The sequence below is a fragment of the Trematomus bernacchii genome, unplaced genomic scaffold, assembly GCF_902827165.1.
Source record: "Trematomus bernacchii unplaced genomic scaffold, fTreBer1.1, whole genome shotgun sequence".
In the NCBI taxonomy this organism is placed as follows: domain Eukaryota; kingdom Metazoa; phylum Chordata; class Actinopteri; order Perciformes; family Nototheniidae; genus Trematomus; species Trematomus bernacchii.
Window position 1 is genome coordinate 370,162 of NW_022988058.1, and position 21,716 is coordinate 391,877.

General features: G+C 40.3%; 1 protein-coding gene across 5 annotated transcripts in view; it reads right to left on the reverse strand.

Annotated features, from left to right (window-relative positions):
* mbd2 (methyl-CpG binding domain protein 2) overlaps positions 1 to 21,716 on the reverse strand; it is a 111,581-nt gene that overhangs the window by 25,221 nt on the left and 64,644 nt on the right. For 3 of the 5 annotated variants that reach the window (XM_034120252.1, XM_034120248.1, XM_034120250.1), the window contains one exon: positions 20,907 to 21,639. In XM_034120252.1, coding sequence (XP_033976143.1) covers positions 21,302 to 21,639 — 338 coding nt within the window. In that variant the 3' untranslated portion in view covers positions 20,907 to 21,301. Of the gene's footprint in view, positions 1 to 11,660; positions 11,789 to 20,906; positions 21,640 to 21,716 lie in introns of those variants that run through there. The other 2 variants (XM_034120249.1, XM_034120251.1) reach the window with 1 other exon arrangement.

Below are 21,716 nucleotides of genomic sequence, written 5' to 3' on the forward strand. Positions count from 1 at the left end.
TCACATCCTCCACCGTGATTCTCAACACCGGTGCCCCTCAAGGCTGCGTGCTCAGCCCTCTCCTCTACTCCCTGTTCACCCACGACTGCGTGGCCACACACAGCTCCAAACCATCGTGAAGTTTGCTGATGACACGACCGTCATCGGCCAGATCACAGACGATGACGAGACGGCGTACAGAGAGGAGGTCGAAAACCTGACATCTTGGTGCCAGGATAACAACCTCCATCTCAACGTCAGCAAAACCAAGGAGCTGATTGTGGATTACAGGAAGCAGCAGGGAGAGGGACATGCCCCCATCGCCATCAATGGGACTACGGTGTATAGCAGGGCTTCTCAAACTCCGGACCAAGGTCCGGATCCGGACCGAACTGCAAATCAATCCGGACCGAACCCTGTGTCCCATTATAAAAAAAAAAAAAAAAATTATTAAAAAAAAAAAAAAATTATGATTCTGATAAATTAATGTACATCATCATGTACGCGCGTCTTGTGTCTGACGCGTTGTGAGAATGAACGTGCATATATAGTTACTTGTGTGTGCGAGCGTGACACGCATAGCAGACCGCAAGTTAACCGCAAGTTTACCTTGACTTTCTAATGCTTTTAATGCCTTTTTTGCCGAGGTTCAAAGCATTGACTACAGACAAACAGTGCCATTTCTCCCACTAGTTCAAGCCACCATACTGTATGTATGTATTGAATGTGTGTGTGTATACAGGGGCGCCGTTTACCGACAGGCAAGGCAGGCAAGGCAGGCAAGTGCTTGGACCAGAAGGGGTCCCCCAAAGAAGGTAGATTAAGAAGGTCCACAGCAACGACAACATGAAACACCCTTTAATGTACTGCAATGACATGTCGGGCCATATATATATATATATATATATATATATATATTAGGGCTGTCAAGTTAACGCGTTAATAACGCGTTAACGCAAAAAAAAATGAACGCCACTAATTATTTTAACGCGATTAACGCATGTGTATTTTTTGTCCTCGGCCGCCGTAGTTTCAGAGCGCATCGAGTTTAAAATACCATCTACAAGCTGATGCTGACAGCCCCGCTCCTGTTGCCCGCTTGTGGCAGACCACACTTCCACGCTCACCGGCAGGCCCGGACTGGCCATCGGGAGGACCGGGAGGGTGTGTGTATGTGTGGCGCGAGCGAAGCACACCTTACGTGTTGTTGTTAGCATCTGGTGCTAGCTAGCTGAGCTAACGGATATAAGGAGCTGTTTCAATGAAAACAGAGGAGCGACATTTCGCCGACAACTGCGCCGAGCACTTGACTTTACGCAGGTAGCCAGACAGCACACTCAGCACGGATAGTGCCGCAACACAGCTCATACACACAGGCATATATGCCTTGAGCTGCACATAGCTCCAACGATCCTCCACATTCTCACACACACACACACACACACACACACACACACACACACACACACACACACACACACACACACACACTATTGTATGAGAGAGGTTCTAGGTTGAATTGAGGCGAATATTTGTAATGTTCAGAGGTTGTTGTGTTTAATATTCATGAGAATATTTGTCATTGTTCAAATGATAATAAACAAACATATAAAGCATAGTTGTCCACTCATATGTTGATAAGAGTATTAAAAACTTGAAAAATATCCCTCTAAGGTACATTTAGAACAGATAAAAAATGTGTGATTAATTTGCGATTAATCGCGATTAACTATGGACAATCATGCGATTAATCGCGATTAAATATTTTAATCGACTGACAGCCCTAATATATATACAGTCTATGGTCGGGCATGGAGCGCCAAGAAACTGCTTCTTAATTTCAGTTTCGTTTCTCCGCTCGGGGGGGGGGGGACTTTACTGGCATTGATCCGGACCAGTGACCTTGTATAAAGTTCACAACTGGACCTTTAATAAAAAAGTTTGAGTACCCCTGGTGTATAGAGTCAGCAGCTTCAGGTTCCTTGGGGTCCACATCACTGAGGACCTGACATGGTCTCTTCACACCACCACCATCACCAAGAAAGCTCGACAGCGGCTCTTCTTCCTCCGCAGGTTGAGGAGGTTCAAAATGGATTCCATTGACTGGCAGCATGACGGCCTGGTACGGCAGCTGCACCGACCTCGATCGTAAGGCTTTACAGAGGGTGGTGAAAACTGCACAGCACATCACCAGGACGGAGCTGCCATCCATGGAGGACCTTTACTCCCAGCGGCTCAGGAAGAAAACACTACGGATTATCAAAGACCCCCATCACCCCAGCCACAAACTGTTCTTTCTGTTGCCGTCTGGCAGACGTTACCGCAGCATCCTGGCAAGGACAAGAAGATTCGGAGACAGTTGCTTCCCGCGGGCAGTGAGACTGTTAAAGAATTGAACTGCTGAAACAACTTCAAAACATTCATCTGCTACTCAGTAGTATGTATCTAATACCTAATATATATATATCATTCCAATAACTTGTATATAGACTCGTACTGCACTATTCCACATCATCACTTTATTTTATAACTATTTTTCTTTTTGTATTGCTCTTGCTCTTATTGTTATTATGTTATTATGTTGCATTGTTGGAGAAGCCTGTGACATAAGATTTTCAACTACATAATTACTCTGTAGCTATGTCAGATTGACAATAAAGAACCTTGAACCTTGAAACTGATGGAAACACATTTTGAGAACAATGGTGTTGGATTTGTTTCCCCTTCTTGTTTTGTTTCTGCATTGTAGAGACAGTATTGTTGTGTGGCCGCTGCCTACTATACCATGTTCCAATAAAAAGCAGAACATGTAGAGTTACAGAGTAAACAGAGAACAGACTCACCCATTAAACCAATATAAATCAATTAGCAAGAAGCAGCAACACCAGTCACAGCAGCCGGAAACAAACCGAGCAGTCTGAGCTCTCTGCAAACACTTTGAATGGTTGTTTCAACAGTTACACGCACGCATGCAGACACGCACGTACTGTCTTACACACACACACACACACACACACACACACACACACACACACACACACACACACACACACACACACACACACACACACACACACACACACACACACACACACACACACACACACACACACACACACACACACACACACACACACACACACACACACACACTGGCCTCTGCCCTCTCTCTCAGGTCCAGCTACAAAAACCCATTAGTAATCACTCCTTGACTCTCAGCGTCTCTTTTCGCCCAAACGACTTCCATCCAGCCAATCTGCATAAATCTGCATTAATGGCCAATTTTCCCTCCACAGAAAACAAAAAATGCCTCCTTATCTGTGGGTTTTTAGAGGAAACATCAGAGAGCAGGGACACACACACCATCCATCTCAAAACACACAAACACACAATTGCAGCTTATCTCCTACACACTTCTTTAGCAGCAACTGATCAGTTTGAGCCAGATTAAAGTGAGGGAATAGAGGCAGGAGGGGGTACTGCTGCTGGTCATGTGATCAGTGTGGATGATGCAGTGAATGGGTCGTGTTGGAGTGGCTGTCGGCTGAGTGTGTGTGCAGAGGTGCGATGTAGCTAAATAGATTTAATCAAGTACTATACTTAAAGATCACCTATAATGCAAAATCCACTTGTTCATGTCTTTTATACATAAATATTTGTAAAGAGATTCGGAAAGTTTCTGAAAATGAGCTGATCAGATTTGGCCACTTTGTGATGTCACAATGTTTTTTTGGGTTGGGCTACCATTAGCCCATAACCAACCAAGGTAACCCCCGCCCACCTTATCACCTGGATCTCCTCCTATAGCACCATTGTGTTTTTTTAACCAATCACTTCTCAGAGGGGCGTGGCCAGCAGCAGCTCATTAGCATTTAAAGCTACAGACACAGAAATGGCACATTTGGAACAGGGCTGAAACAGAGGGGTTTTTACGGGATGCTGCAATGATCTGTTTGGGGTTTCAGCCAAACACTTCAAAGACATGTTCTGTATATATCTGAGACCTATAATATATTGTTGAAAAAGGGTATAATAGGGGACCTTTAAGTACAATTTTGAGATACTTGGACTTTACTCAAGTATTTCAATTATTTGCTACTTTGTAATTTTAAAAGAACAAATATGGAATTATCTAGTAAACAAAAAACTGTTAAACAAACCAGAATATGATATATATTTTAGATTCTTCAGAGTAACCCCCTTTTGCCTTGATGGCAGCTTTGCACACTCTTGGCTTCTCTCAGTCAGCTTCATGAGGTCGTCACCTGGAATGGTTTTCCAACAGTCTTGAAGGACTTCCCACAGGTGCTGAGCACTTGTTGGCTGCTTTTCCTTCACTCTGCGGTCCAACTGATCCCAAACCATCTAAATTGGGTTGAGGTCGGTGATTGTGGAGGCCAGGTCCTCTGACGCAGCAGTGTTAATTTTGGCAGCTGTTTTTGATTTAGTCTTAGTCTTAGTCTTTAGACGAAAATGGTTATTAGTTTTAGTCACATTTTAGTCATTTCTATCCTTCATAGTTTTAGTCTAGTTTTAGTCGACGAAAACTCAAAACGTTTTAGTCTAGTTTTAGTCGACGAAAACTCAAAAGTTTTAGTCTAGTTTTAGTCGACGAAAACTCAAAACGTTTTAGTCTACTTTTAGTCGATGAAAAATTACATTTTAGTCAACTTTTAGTCAAAATGTTTTCTCTTTAAACCAATTCAGTTAGGCAAATACAGGTATCTGACATTGTAATCAAGGTGACAGCATCAAGTGTTGAAATTCGTAAAGCAACATTTCACTTTCTTAACACTTTACTTGTGTAATATCTAGGGATGGGTATCGTTAAGGTTTTCTATGGTACTACTAGTCTTATCAATACTGCTTATCGATCCGGTACTTTAACGGTATTCTTGTATTTACTTTTTGTTATTTTTTAAAGGAAAAAACTAACACATTGTTAACCGAATTAATTGCTTTATTTAAATGTGAAATAAATTAAATATATATATAATTATGTTAAAATATTGTACTGTACTTGAGTAAAATGTTGAGGTACTTGTACTTTACTGGAGTATTTAAATGTTTTGCTACTGTGTACTTCTACTCCACTACATGTATTTAATACCTTTAGTTACTTTACAGATGTGGATGAATGATGTGAAATATAATCAAGTGTTAACTCAGACATTAGTAAATTCACAAGCTACCCTGCAGTATACAAAGTCCTTCAAACTAGCTGCACCTTTACTAGCTTTGAGAACACTTTAATGATCAATCATTATAAAACATATCATATATATTATTCTGAAATGGACCAATCTGCACAATGACTACTTTTACTGTTGCTACTTTAAATATATTTTGATGATCATACTTTGACTTGAGGAACTCTTCCTACACTATGGTATTTTTTTACTTAGCTACAAGATCTGAGTACTTCTCCCACCTCTGCACACCTGATGTGATAACGTTACTCGTAATTGGGGCAACAGAGCTACGAGTTAAGGAAGTCGAAAATTGTGCATTTCTCCGACTGAATATGACGCCTTTTGGCCGGCTGTTTGGACAGACTACTCTACTCGTGTCAACGCGCTAACGCGAAAACATGGCAAACGAGCTTTGTCCACATCGAGTCTTGGAGAGTGTCTCTATACTCTCTGAACGCTCCGTCCCCGGCAGATCTCTGTGTGCCGCTGCAGCGTGTCTGTTAGGCCCGGCCCCCGCACACAGAGAGAGAGGGAGATCGCTCTTCTGGAGTGAAGAGAGCGGAAATAATGATATTGCAAGTTAGAAATGTAAGATGCATTTTGACAGACAAGACGGACACTTGGGGGGAAATACCCTGCATTTTGAATGTCCGATAGTCCACCATTAACACCTTAGTCCCGTCTCGTCTCGTCAACGAAAACTAAATATACATTTCGTCAAATTTTCGTTATCAAGAATCTATTTTTAGCTCGTCATCGTCTCGTCTTAGTCATGTAAAAAAGGTCGTTGACGAACATTTTTCGTCATAGTTTTCGTTGACGAAATTAACACTGTGACGCAGCACTCCATCACTTTAGTCAAATAGCCCTCACATAGCCTGGAGGTGTGTTTGGGGTCATTGTGTTGTTAAAAGAAAAATGATGGTCCCAGTAAGCTCAAACCAGATGGGATGGCATGGCGCTGCAGAATGCTGTGGTAGCCATGCTGGTTAAGTGTGCCTTGAATTTTGAACAGTGTCATTATTATGCGTAACTTTAAGCCCTATAATAAATAGTACGGGTAATTCATTTAAAGGTTCAGCAATCATGAAAAGGAAAGAAATCTATAGATATTATAACTGTTTTTATTCTGTAAAACCCCCAGATCTCAATGGTCTGCCACGGCCACCCTAATCGGCATGAGGAAGTGGGAACAGAGGTATGATGGATGGATGTGTGAACTTCTGAAAGCAAATGGTTATTTTTATTGGGGTTGTTTACAGGCTATGCAGAGTAAAATATAACCAGTAAACAATCATATAAAACACACACATATCCGATTAACTATTAACACACACTCAAACAACAAGCCCAAAGCCCATCAATCACTCATCACACACACATGCACAAAGGCTGCTAGTCTGCTGCATGGCTGAGCTTCGATCAGACGCCGAGTATCTCATCAGAATTTAAGCTGGATCAAACCCTCACTATTTCATATTAATTCAGTCATTCTTTATAGTATATATATATATATATATTAGGGCTGTCAGTCGATTAAAATATTTAATCGCATGATTGTCCATAGTTAATCGCGATTAATCGCAAATTTTGTATCTGTTCTAATTGTACCTTAGAGGGATATTTTTCATGTTTTTAATACTCTTATCAACATATGAGTGGACAAATATGCTTTATATGTTTGTTTATTATCATTTGAACAATGACAAATATTCTCATGAATATTAAACACAACAACCTCTGAACATTACAAATATTCGCCTCAATTCAACCTGGAACCTCTCTCATACAATAATACAATACAAAGTGTGTGTGTGTGTGTGTGTGTGTGTGTGTGTGTGTGTGTGTGTGTGTGTGTGTGTGTGTGTGTGTGTGTGTGTGTGTGTGTGTGTGTGTGTGTGTGTGTGTGAATGTGGAGACACTGTGATGGATCGTTGGAGCTATGTGCAGCTCAAGGCATATATGCTCGAACGGGAGCTGCCTGGACGCTGCAATCATGTTGCGCGTACTATCCGTGCTGAGTGTGCTGACTTTTCGTACATTGTCCCACTGTCTGGCTACCTGCATAAAGTCAAGTGCTCGGCGCAGTTGTCGGCGAAATGTCGCTCCTCTGTTTTCATTGAAACAGCTCCTTATATCGGTTAGCGCAGCTAGCTAGCACCAGATGCTAACAACAACAACAACAACAACACGTAAGGTGTGCCTCGCTCGCGCCACACATACACACACCCTCCCGGTCCTCCCGATGGCCAGTCCGGGCCTGCCGGTGAGCGTGGAAGTGTGGTCTGCCACAAGCGGGCGGCAGGAGCGGGGCTGTTAGCATCAGTTTGTAGATGGTATTTTAAACTCGATGCACTCTGAAACTACGGGGTGGCCGAGGACAAAAAATACACAAAATAATTAGTGGCGATAATTTTTTTGCCAGCCCTAATATATATATATATATATATATTGTATATATACTGTATATGAAGTGTTAGGGGTGTAACAGTAATTTAAATCCCTTGATATTGCAATAAGAAATCTTCAGGTGGTACAGACTAAATTTCAAGTTGATCGGATTAAATCTGTAGAACGAGGTTTCATGAGGTTCAAGAACGGCATATGTGAAGTGCAAAAAATTCCCTTAATTTAAAAGTCAAAATGACGAGATGAGGCCTTTTTATGCCTCTCACAATGCTACATATACATTCCAATTTGGATTTATATGTGGGTGAAACCTGAGCTAGGGGTTAGTGGATTAGGAGTTGAAGGCAAAAGTGAAGAGGTGAGTTTTGAGTTGTTTTTTGAATGCTGGAGAGTATTGGCAGATCGGAAGTGGCGGTGGGGGGAGGAAAATGACATTCCCAGAACAAATGACCATATCTTCCTTTCTAAAAGGGTTAAATTAATAATCTTTGTTCTCAAAGTAATGATAAACCTGTGAGTTGGATGTAGAAAAGTCAGAATCAATATAGATGTTTTTTATTGTAAAGAAAATTCAGATTGAACATAGTAAAAAAAAAAAACTTACTTATAGTGAAAACTACCCTTGGATGATGGGTTAGTAGACTAAAAGCTTTAGGAATCCAAAGTACAACATATAATAAGTACCCTGTATCAAGATTGATGCAAAACAAGTGAAATTTGACATTTTAAGAGAGATTTAGCCAAAAAAACCCACCTCTGAGGTCATTTGGGTGGATTTGATCTATCTCTGGCCCCCCTTGGTCGATTTTGATGAATGAAATATCTTTATAACCGCTAGAGCCAATGGAATCGAGGGAAAGTTCTATACACACCAACACGTTAACAAATAAGGAGTGAGAGTGACGCGTTACCAAAACCGGAAGCTGCATACACTCTGGTGGCTACCATTAGCAGCTAACTTTCTCTCTCCGATTTTTACATAAAAATGGAATTATGGATTATAAATAATTTTTTCAAAGGCACAGATACATTATTAACCTATGGATCAACAGTTGTAGGCGCGTTATTTTTGGTTTTAATGCCATTGAACACGTCTTTTGATCAGATTGACAGCTACAGTGAGACGATCTCCCGTAAAAGCTCCGTAAAGGTACGTGTTGTGATGTCTGTTTGCTTCCCCTGTCGCAAGTTCGGATCGCTCAGTGATGATACTATAACTATATAATCTGTGGAGTCTCAGCTTTAATTGGATATATTGTATGTGCAGCTACGATAAGTAATAAGGGTATCTTTAGTTGTGTGCTAAAGTGCGTTAGCATTTTTTCGCTTAGTGCTAATTCAGAGGCTTGGTATTACCCTTGTGTTTTGTTTTGGTAAAAATGGTTCATATCTTCAGTTAGCTGAGATTCTTCCCGTTAATCTGGTGCTACACATTAATAGTTTCATAAATGTTAAGAAGCCCTGAGACAGTCTCGAAAAAAAACGGTGGGGGGGGGTCCACTGGGGGGACCGTCGTCCTTAAGAGGCTAATAGTTTATGTTGAGGTTGGCGGGTCTGTATACATTTTTTTCTGACTATTAATTCAGACCTACTAATTGACCTATCAGAAGCTATTGAGTCTATGCGACTTTATTGCCAGGCTCGGATCCACCATGATCGGCAAGGTCTTACCTCTACTAACTCCTGTAGAACCAGGTTCAATTAACTGCTGTTTTAACCCTTTGGAGTCCTGGGCTAATTTGGCCGTTTTCGCATACTTTTGATTTGTCTTACTAAACCCCATTAAGAAATGTTTGGCATGTCAATGTTTGGTATTTTATTTTTAAGGACAACCTCACCTATATAACCTGATAGTTATTTTTTCCATTTTGAGATACTATATGAACATTTTGGATCCAAAATCACAAAAAAATGTAAAAACGGATTTTGAAAATGATATTATTTTTTATATAGGTAACACAAACATGCACAACGGAAACAATTTGAAAGCTGGAAATATATACATGGGATGTCACTATGATAATGTGAAAGTTTGATTGAGGTAGCAAGAACCTATATACACATTTTATGAGCAAATAACAGGTGTATCCATAGGCGTTTTTTCCTCATTTCTCAAGTTCTGTCAACAGTGACACAGTAGGCACAACAAAACATTTAAAAGCTTAAATAATGTACATTGGATTTCATTCTGATAATGCAAAAGTGTTATTATAAATATAATACAAATATATATACACATTATGTAAAAAAATCAGTTTTTTCTGTCTTTATCTGTGCCACGCTTCAAAGCAGTTTCTGTCAACTACGACACAGAGGGCAACATCACAGGCTCCTCCTCCTCCATGTCAAAAAACAAGCTTATAGCTTGACTCACGTTCAGAGTTCTCTTCATCATCGTTGAATCTTCAAAACTCTAAATCTATCTAACTATATCTAAATTCTCAATGTTTGTCTGTCACTTTACTTCAATCGCCGTCTCTCTTCGTCTCCTGCCGTCTCTCTTCATCTCCCGCCGTCTCTCTTCGTCTCCCGCCGCCCGCCGCCTGTCTTCGTATATCTTCGTCTCTCTCCATTTCCTGCCGTCTCTCTTCGGTTCCCGCCGTCCCTCTTCGTCGCTTTTCGTCTCGTTACGTATCACTCCGTTTACATGATTACCTCACCCCCTCCCTGGTAAATACATCCTGTTGAGCAGGATCTACAGTTTCCAGTATTTTCCGTTTCGTAAAATGATAAAATACGGCGAAGATATTAAAATATGTGCTTCCATTTTTCATACTTTTGAAATATATTTGTATTAACTTCATGTCATTGTATCTCCGTGTTTACTGGGTCTTTTTGCATGAAACAAAGACTGGCATATAGTTTCAAGCCAGTACTTTCGACAGAAACACACGGCAATGTTGTCGTCCGGACTGTTGTTTTTATGCGGCACTGGCTTGAACAGGTCATGTGATCTGATCACGCCGGCGTGACGGTCGACTCCAAAGCGTTAAGGCAGACGACGTACTTAACCTGTCGGCACCGAGCCTGTTTTCCAGGTCTCACGCTCGAAAATGACATTGCCAGAACAAATGACCATAACTTCACTTCTAAAAGGGGAAAATTAATAATCTTTTTTCTCAAGGCAATGATAAACCTGTGAGTTGGATGTAGAAGAGTCAGAATCAATATACATTTTTTTTATTTTAAAGTAAATTCAGATTGAACATAGTAAAAACATTTAAATTATTGTGTTCGTCCAAAAAAAAAACATTACTTCTGGTGAAAACTACCCTTGAATGATGGGATAGTAGACTAAAAGCTTTAGGAATCCAAACTATAACATATAATAAGTACCCTGTATCAAGATTGATGCAAAACAAGTTAAATTTGACCTTTATAGAGAGATTTAGCACAAATAAAACACTTCTGGGGTCATTTGGGTGAATTTGACCTATCTCTGGCCCCCCTTGGTCGATTTTGATGATTGACATCTCTTTTTAGTCTCTTTGAGTTGTAGCTCTAATAGCAGCTAATAGCAGCTAATATGAAATCTCAGTTTTTGACAAAAATGAAATGATGGATTATCAGTAATCATTTCAAAGTCAAACAGACACATTGGATTAACCTTTAGCAGCGTTTTTCTCGTTTTAATGCCATTGAACACAACTTTTGATCAGAAACAGCAAAAGGTAAGACATATTTGCCATTTTTGCTCCTTAAAGCTACGTTGTGTGTTGTCTGGGTTTGTTTCCCGTGCCGCGAGTTTTGATCGCACAGTGATGATACTTATATTTCTAGAATCTGTGGAATCTCATCTTGCTTGATGATATCTTGTTTGTGCAGATCCGATAAGTAATAAAGTATTTATACCGTGAGTTCTGTGCGTTAGCATTTTTCGTTCAGGGCTCATTTAGACGCTTCTTGTGAGACTTGTGTTTTGTTTCGGTAAAAATGGTTCATATCGTCAGTTAGCTGAGTTTCTTCCCGTTAGGTGGGTATGACACATTCATAGTTTATTAAATGTTAAGAAGCCCTGAGCCACAGTTTTGTGAAAAAAAAGAATAACAGGTTAACAGGTTAATAATTCAGTTCATTTACCCGTCTGTCTTCAGGCCTTGTTCCCCTCCAGCAGCTCCCGGGTGTTTTCGGTGGCCCGAGCCAAGCCGTCAGCCATCAGCGCCTCCTCCAGACTCCTCCTGGCCTGGTGCACTTTGAGCTCCTGCTCCCTGCACACAGGAGAAGGGCTGTGTTGAGCTGCATCACATGATACACCATTTTCTCTTTGCTCACCAGACGCTAGTAAGGCACGAGTCTTGCAGTGAAAACAGTTGGTTAATTTCATCTCTACTGTTACCTAACTTTCTCCTGTTCCCCTTCATACAGCTGCTATTCGAGCTATATATGAATTCATATTATTTAATAGATAAACATTTATTTTCTCGCAGTTTTTGTTTATTGTAAATGTACCTTTTATTTTGTGTAATATGAGTTATTTGATTTTATGAAGTAAACAAAACTAGATAGCGAATATGGAGAAGGAGAATTATGTTAAATCACTTAAAGGGGACATATCATGCAAAATGCACTTTTGTACGTCTTTTATACATGAATATGTGTCCCCGGTGTTCCAGGGAACTCACCAAGTGTCAGAAAACACAACCCTCTCTCTTTTCCTCCATACCCAAATCTCTAAAAACGGGGCTGCAACGGATCTGATACAGACTGATACAGATTTGAACATTTCTCTGATGTCAGGACGGAGGAGCTCCGCCTATATGGCCAACTCTCCACCTATCAGGGGAATGAGAGGTTGCCGTGGCATGGTAACAGCATGGTAACAGCATGGTAACATGACGCTCGTAACTCTGCCCCCTCCTTTGCAGGGGGGCGTGGTCAGCTGCAGCGCATGCAAAGACAGGGGTGGAGGAGAGCAAAATAGAGCGAAATGAGGCATGGCTAAAATGCATGATGTTTGGTATTTTGAAAAATAAAACGTATAAATATACCTTATATAGGTATGGCCCTACAATATATTATTAAAATATAGCATGATAGGTCCACTTTAAAGAAACACTCTATGAGAGTTGAACACTGGAGGGAAAGCTGAGAGTGGAAAAGAGCTCGGACAAGGGGCCTCATTTATAAACGTGGCGTACTCTCAAAAGATGGCGTACGCCAGTTTCTAAGCAATCTTTCGATTTATAAAAAACAAACTTGACGGGAAAATGTGCGGTCCTCCACGGACACTCTGACCCATCCGTACGCACTAAAACAGGAGAGATGAAAAACTGTGACACCGTTGGCAGAAGGAAGAATGGAGAGAAACGTGAAAATAATACCATAAATATAATGTTACCTCTCATGTCATATATGTCATATATGAAGAATTAATTTGCAAAACATTGTTTGAGACTCCTCAGTGCACACAACAACATAACTTGGAGAAATAAATAAATACGGATATGTTATTGAACATCGGACCACTTATTTATTTATTTTGGTGACGATCCGACCTTCATGCTGCTACTCTGGTACAAACTGCATCCACCAAACAATATGATTTACTTGTCTCCACCTCTCCAAAAGAACCAAAATCTGACTCGGTGTGAAATGTCTTTTTTTGCTGTTCTGTCGGCATTTCCTGCGATCTTCTTCCTGCAGTCAGTCTGAATGAATATTAATACGGGGCGTTTCTTTGACTATTTATAGGCAAATATGGGCGTTACGTGAAGCCCGCAAAAGCTGCGCCGCATTTCGAGTTGATTGTGATTTATAAAGGGAAACCGGCGTAGGACGTGCGTACGCCACCTTCCCACGTGAATCCTACGCAAAGCTTTATAAATGAGGCCCCTGATCAGCCTGACATCAGGCAGGAGTCAGAGGAAAGAGGAAGGCAGTATACGCACTGTACTTGTTTTACTTTGTATTGAAATACCTAAAAGGTAACAAAAAACAAACACAGTAAAACTTGAAATATTGTAGGAATACTATGAGATATAACTACAAAATAAAAAAGCTAATAAAATAAACAAAATGAAAGATTCTTGGACTAAAAAGGGAGGAGGATGTGTGAGGGGCAATTTAGGAGAGAGAGAGAGAGGAGGGAAGAGGGGAGGAACTGACAATTAATGGACGGGAGAGATAATAAAAAAACAAGGGGGAGAGGAAGGAGGGAGGCTGGTGGGAGGGAGGAGACACAGTGACGAAGAGTATGGAAGAAACGGAAGGACTTAAGGATAAAGGAATATGAAAGGAAGGTGGAAAGGAAGGAAATTAAGGGAGAAAAGGAAACAGACAGGAAGGGGATAGGAGAGGAATGCCTGAATAGGATAAGAACATTCGAAAGGATGATAAGTCACACACACACACACACACACACACACACACACACACACACACACACACACACACACACACACACACACACACACACACACAGTGCCCTCTCCTGACAGGTTGCAGTAACTGTATGTGTTTTATACAACCCGTTTCACGTTGGTCCACACTGGGAGACGTCAGGATGACACGATTTCACCCCCCCTCAAAACGTCACAGTTACACGGGATTGTTAACATAGCCGACCAGTGGAGAAATACCCGGAAGTTGACAAGCAAGCCTCTATCACGACTTTTGGTTCACTATAATACTTTTTGTGGAGAAGATTTGTTCAGGTCTCACCAGGGAATTCTATATATACTAAGTATGTTACTAAAGAGGTTTTAGATTGGCCAGTGTCAATGTATCAATCATCATGTGTCAAGTTATCGTCATCTCTCGGCGTGAAAACAGTATTTCCGGTGTCCGCGTTTTCATAGTAACGTGGTTGCTAGGGACGCAGCTCTCGCTGCATACACCCGGAAATGAGTAATCTCCTCACTGTTGTTGAGATTTCCATATTAGGCTGAATAATTCAAATGAAAGTTAGTTATAATCAAATATAATCAATTATATTGTTGTTTAACCCAAAATGAAAATGCTTCATATTTTATGATTTTCTATATTTACAGTAGAAACAAAGTGGTTTGTTAAGTTGAGTGTAAGACCTATTATGGTTTATGAGGTGTCACTGATAAGAGAGGAGAGACAGTTTCTTCCCTCTTCCCTCACAGCAGTACACAGGGAGGGGGGCTCCTGACTTTTTGGAGAAAGACTGAGGCCCCAAAAAGGTGTGTGTGCCATAGCCATAGAATATGTCTGGTCATGTCCAGTCCTGTACATCAGAGGCCATGCCCAGTTTCCACAAATATGGGTATGGAGGACGTGTCTTTAGGTTTTTCTGTCCTGTTTTTGAGGATAAAGGCACTGGCAGAGAGGGAGCAAACTCGAGAGAGGGGGGGGGGGGGGGGGGGGGGGGGTTCCCCTGGTATGCTCTCTCCCGGTAAAGCTCTCTCCCTGGAGAGCTGGGTTTTCCCTCTGTAAGGTTCTCTCAAACTTGGTAAATATTGCTTACATTTCTTTATATTGAATGTTGAGTGAATTGTTGGATGAAAGTTTGAAACTGTTAGATCCTACTGAACATTTATGAGGAACTGCCTCTGAATGTTGTCAGGCTATAGGTTTGAATGTTAGCACCTTCGATCCGTGAGGAGATTCCTCTGGATTCTGCCGGAATTCTTACTGATCATTTATGAGGAATTGCCTCTGAATGTTGTCAGGCTATACAGATGTAGCACTCCAGATAGGACTCCAATGGGTGTGTCCCAACCAAAAACCCAGCGGATCCCAGTGGCTGGGGGCGTTGCCAAATTGCTAGAGGGCGTTGCCAAATTTCCCCATTTGTTCAATTACAGGATTTAACCATGAGATGGCGCTTCATTCACAAATACACACAGACAACTTGGTGTTGTAGAACTTAGTCTGTTTGCAATGTTGCAGCTCTGCAGTTGTGTTGCTGAATACTGTAGCATTTAATCACTTATTTGTTATGGTTTTCACAGGCTGCTATAACGAAAAAACATCAATATTTTAGATCAAATAAAGTATATCTAATCTTATCTTAATTGTAATTCAATAATATATAGTCTTTATATATTAAATAATCATAATGTAAATGTTTACACTTCTTTATTTTTTATGCTCATACTTTTACCTTTACAATAGTTTGCTTTATGCAGTATATTTTTTTGTAATATTGTTGTGGTGTTTTTACACAGTACAGTAGATCGAAGTAAATCAACTTATACATTAAGATAATATAAGATAAGATGGACCTTTATTAATCCCCGTGGAGAAATTCAGTAGTTCAAACAGCAACAGGGTGAGAGTGAAAAACAGGACAGCACAGATTCACACAGATTAATAAAATCAAAAATAAGATCAGCGATAAAAATAATAATAATGAGAAACTATGAAATAAGAAATGAATACAATTAAAATGTAATTATCATATCATATATTATATAATGTATTGTATTATTAAGTAATATCATACATTAACCCCATTATAGCAGATGCCACATTGAATGGATGAACACATTTATGCATCAATAATTACAACAGAGTATTTCTAAATACAAGTTGTAAAAATACTTATATGTATTTAATACTAATAACATAATGATTAATTTCAGATGATAATACTTTTCAGGGTTAGGGTTAGGTCCGGTCTGACAGCGCTTAGCTCTCTGCTGCAGAGAGGAAGAGAATTCACTGCTTTAAACAAAGTCAAAAATCAACATACAGTAGGCAACATAGGGGGATGGGGGCTGGTGAACGGTATGGTCAATGTTTGTAAACACAATCCCCAGGATGTGTCCTAATCAAACCAAAAGAGAAAATGCAGATATTACACTCATAAAAGAAATGGTAGACATATCAGTACTCTTAGTGCCATGTTGTCTCAAACAATCTGCATTTCCTAATGTGGGACAGTTCTGTGCAAAATGTGGGACACTGAAAAGTCTGTTAAAAAGCCTCAGTCACCTTAATTCATGTAATAAAAACATCTCAGGTCAGTAACACTCAAAGCTAAATGTGCAATACCATGTTCAGCTATGTTACTATTTATAATGTTATTGTTGTTACAACAGAAGATGTTTTTCTTTAAATTGAAGTTAAATGCATCAATCTGGTGCACTTTGAGGGCAAAATTAAGAGATGTATGGATACAGCTCTCAACACTCATATGAAACAGAACTGTTCTTACAATGTGTGTTGGAAGGATTTATTAAATTACTATGCATATTTTATTTAAACTTGTTTAAAACATATCGAAATAAATATGTGTGTCCCGGGCCAAGGAGCGTATTGAGCAGGAAAAAAAAAGAGATGGAATGATGGAGCAACTGCGCTGTCATATGTGTGGGCTGGACCTGTATAGTTTAATTTACAGGAAAGGAGTGAGCAGAGGGTAGAGTTGTACTAAAGAGACGCGTTACCATGGAAACCAAACAATGGTGTAGCTGTATTGAAGTCCGAGTGGAAAGAATAACATTTGCAGCGTTATGTTAGAATGAAACAGCCAGGTCGTGACTCACAAAAAAAAAGTGTTACTTCACGAACTGTAAGCTTGTCACTCATGCCCCTTTCACACCAACGCGTTTTCAGCGCCGGCTCGGAGCTAGAGCCTGAAAAGTACCGGTTTTTCCTGTTCACACCGCAGCGGCGCCGCCTCTTAGCTCCGGAATCCGGTTCACTTCCAGCTCCAAAAAATTGTCGGTCTAGAAGCAAGAGCTTCGGAGCTAAGAGGCGGCGTCGCTTACGTCTCTCTTACGTTGAGGCGTGCAGGAAACTAAACCCACCTCCCCTGAACATGGGTCGACTGAAGAGTCTCGTCATGCCTGCCTACAAGCAGTAGCGCTGAGCAAAGTGACTAGAAGGCAACCACACACTTATAAAAAAAAAAAACACTTTATAGTCAGGCAACACTAACCAGGCTTCGTGTGATTCTGTTTATTTGTACCTTACTTTGACCATCCGTTCGCTGTTATTGATCATTGTGGAGAGCAGGCAGAGGTTTTGTTTTTTATTATAGCAGCTATCGGATGGAATCAATACATGGGCTGCACAGGTTGTCATGTCCGACTATCACAAGTAGAATCATAATGAAAAATACGCCGGTAAAATGTGCCTGTAGAAAATGGCTTAGCAAGTAGTCAATTTAGCTTAGGTTGCTATGCTAACATCACCCATGTTATACCAGAGACACTTTCATAACAGCGTTGTGATGCCAAACAGCGTCAATTCAGACTGACACACATTCACTTAAGGGGAACTGGGGATATGTATCAGCTGCTTGTGTGACAGTCAGACAGTGAATACTTTAGAGCCGTGTGAGCTAACCCGGAGCTAACGGGAGAATAGACTCCCGTGGAAGAGCAGCCAGCACTGCAGCGGTCGGTAAATGCCGCTGAAACACATTAATAAACAATGAACCGGCACTCTGGAGAAAAGTATAAGGTTGGAGAAGTCGTTATTTTATTTAATCTGGCTTCGTATGATTAAAAGCAACACGATCATCGACCTGACGCAGTCCCCCGTTGTTGTTGTTGTTGTGAGCGCCGTAGTTTGACTGCTACCAACAATAAAATGAAATACTTTTACTGTCTTTTTTCTGGGTAATACTCTCAAATTCCCCTCCTGAGAACAAAATCATGCCACTTCTGCTATATTTGATGAGATAAAATGATTTTTAGCCATACATTGTTAAGCCCGAGAGACCCCGGTACCGGGGCACTGCCGCAACATCTTGCAGGAAACAGTGTCTGAGGGCATGTTCATTTAATAAACTATGAATGTTTTATATCCATGTAACGGGAAGAAACTCATCTAACTGATCATTTTTTTATTTTTTTTTCAAAAGAAAACCCACAATGCTAACACTGAGCCTCTGAATTAGCAACGAACGAAAAATGCTAACAGATTACTGCACCGAAAATCACTCACAAAACCTTATTATTTATCTTTTCTCCACATCCATGACATCGATTCACATCGTGAGGTGACACAGAATCGATGGGTACCCACATTATCACTGAATTATACGAATTTGCGACGTTATAAACAAAAACAGACATCAAAACAGGTAGCTAAAAATGCTAACATTTTTACCTTGGCTCTGTAGTCTCTCCAAAGTGGTCTTCAATGGCATTAAAACGATAAAAACGCTGCTGAAGTTAATCCATAGGTTAATCCAATGTGTCTGTGTCCCTTTGAAATGATTTTTGATAATCCATGAGCAATAAAACGGATAATCCATGCTTTTACGTTTCTAGATGTCAGAGCTAGACTGTAGCTTCACTCTAATGCAAAATTACATGCGCAAAGCCCCCACCTTTTTGTTTCACAATGAGTGTGTGTGGGGGACTCCCCCTTCGATTCTATTGGCTCTAACGGTCAGAAAGAGGTGTCAACCATCAAAATCGACCAATGGGTTCCAGAGATATGAAGAAAAAAAACATTTTCACCCAAATCACCTCAGAGGTGGACTAAATCTCTCTAAAAAGGTCAAATGTCACTTGTTTTGCATCAATCTTGATACAGGGTACTTATATGTTGTACTTAAAGCTCCTAAAGCTTTTAGTCTACCTTACCATCATCCAAGGGTAGTTTTCACTAGAAGTAAAAAAGAATTTTTGGACGGACACTATAATTTACAGTTTTTTACTATGTAAAATCTGAATTTTCTTTAAAATAAAAACATCTATATTGATTCTGACTTATCTACATCCAACTCACAGGTTTATCATTACTTTAAGAAAAAAGATTATTAATTTAACCCTTTTAGAAGGGAAGATATGGTCATTTGTTCTGGGAATGTCATTTTCGAGCCTGAGACCTGAAAAACAGGCTCAGGGCTTAGCAGGTTAATAAAAAGGATACTGTTGGACTCAGTACTTGTTAGACTACTACCACAAGTACAATCAAGTACTTTTACTGTGTACTTTTTTAGTAATACTCTGTCAAACTCCCCTCCAGAGTACAATAATGCATGTTTTCTGCCATCTTTGATGAGAGATAAAATGATTTGTTGCCATAAGTTCTCAGTTAAAGTGGTACTGTTGGACTCAGTACTACTTGGACTACTACCACAAGTACAATCAAGTACTTTTATCGTGTACTTTTTGAGTAATACCCTGTCAAACTCCCCTCCAGAGTACAATAATGCATGTTTTCTGCCATCTTTGATGAGAGATAAAATGCATTTTCCTCCGGTCGGATGTGATATAAAAACAAACCGATTATTTTTGTAGTTGTAAACTCACGTGGATTAAACTACATGTATTAGTGCATTCATGTCAATGCGGCGAACATATGATACATTAAATGATCGTGAGGATGATGATTACAAATCGTTTGTATGAGCCGGTCTGCATTTCCTGACAAAAAAACATAGCGATGGTTTTGTACTTACACCAACGTGGATTAAACAACATTATTTTGTTAAATAAAAACATGGTGATGTTTTGTAAATGATTACATGTCTCTTATTTAGCACAGAATATGATCCTATCCGTGACATATGGATCTTAACAAATATCCGCTGTATCAGATACCTCTACTGTAGATCGATCAGCTGTTTATTTCTTATTTCACATGAGTTCCACTGTGGCAGCACCCCTGGTGGATCCATGATCCATTGCAGCTGGTTTAATTATAATTACATTTATTTATCAAGGGGGCGTATCAAGTCCTGCGGGGGGTTTTCCTTTTCAGCAGGCGCCCGCCCCGTGCAGATCACGGACCCACATGGGTAGGCGTCTGAAATTAAGTGCTACATCTGTAGGTGTGAATGTTAGCACCTTCGATCTGTGAGGAGATTCCTCTGGATTCAGTCGGAATTCTTACTGATCATTTATGAGGAACTGCCTCTGAATGTTGTCAGGCTATAGGTTTGAATGTTAGCACCTTCGATCCGTGAGGAGATTCCTCTGGATTCTGTCGGAAGAGTTAATAGAGGTGAGATCTTAATAGAGGTGAGATCTTGCTGACGTTGGTGGATCTGAGCGAAGCAGTAAACTTACATAGACTCAATAACTTCTGTTCGGTCAATAAGAAAGTCTGAGTAATTTGCCGGAATAAATTATCAGCCCCCCGACTCCCAAGACTGTCGATTGATTTTACAGTGATATATGCAGTACTCATCAAATAAAAAACACCAGTGTGTCCTTGTTAATTACACAACATTCATTGGTTTTAAAACATTACACCACCCATAATCCTCAACTATCGTTGAAGCTCTCGGATGTTTTAGCCGCAATGCACGTTGGGATATGGTGTTTATCAGATAGGAAATACAAAAACATATTTTAAAAAGAAAATAATATTTAAATCCGCGTGTGCTTGCTTTTCTCTTTGAAAGTCATCACATAAATGCATTGTAATAAACTGTTCGGCTGCATCAAATATGACATATCTGCCGTAGTTCTTTATTTACAGAGCCCTGATCAGAAGACTTTTGGACAAACTGGAAGAACTCTGACAACGAAACTGCATGCATGATGTGGATAACAAACATATCAGCAATTAAACAACATCTTTAATTTCTCTTCACACAATACATCTCCTTGCAGTATCAACACTAATTCAGCTGACTTTCATATTTGATCAAATCAGTAGATAGGCTTTTAAAAACCCTTATCACAACACCTCTTTGCATACCAAAAATAAACTACAAATATGGTGTCGTTTTGCATCACCGTACAAAGCTGATATAATGGGAGTGGTAGTTTTTGAAGATATTATTGATTTTCTTTTGATTAAAGAATGTAAATACTGAGTTGATAGTATAGTCAGGGGTTTTAGGCGATGGGAGACACATTTATGGAATCAGAATTGCAATATCTAACCGTTAAATGACTGATCATCATTGTTCTCACTATTTTTACAGCTCCTGCGATTGGTGATTCTACCCAGTAAGGCATATTTTGGACAGTTAAAGGAATGCAGAGTGTCTCTAACCGGATGTGCTGGTCGGTGACGTTGAAGGCCCTGCAGAGCGGCTGGCTCGTGTTCAGCCAGACGACCGGGCTCTTCTCCGCAGCCACAGACATCTGGCCCGTGATTGGAGCAGAGCTCATGTGCAGAGCGCTGGCGATGGCTGAAAGCAGCGTGTCATCACTGGAGTCTGGTCCAACACCTGCACAGAGAGAGGTCACATGTCACCGCAAGAGAGGGCAGGAGCAAGGTGTGAGCTCAGCGTCACCATGGAGACTT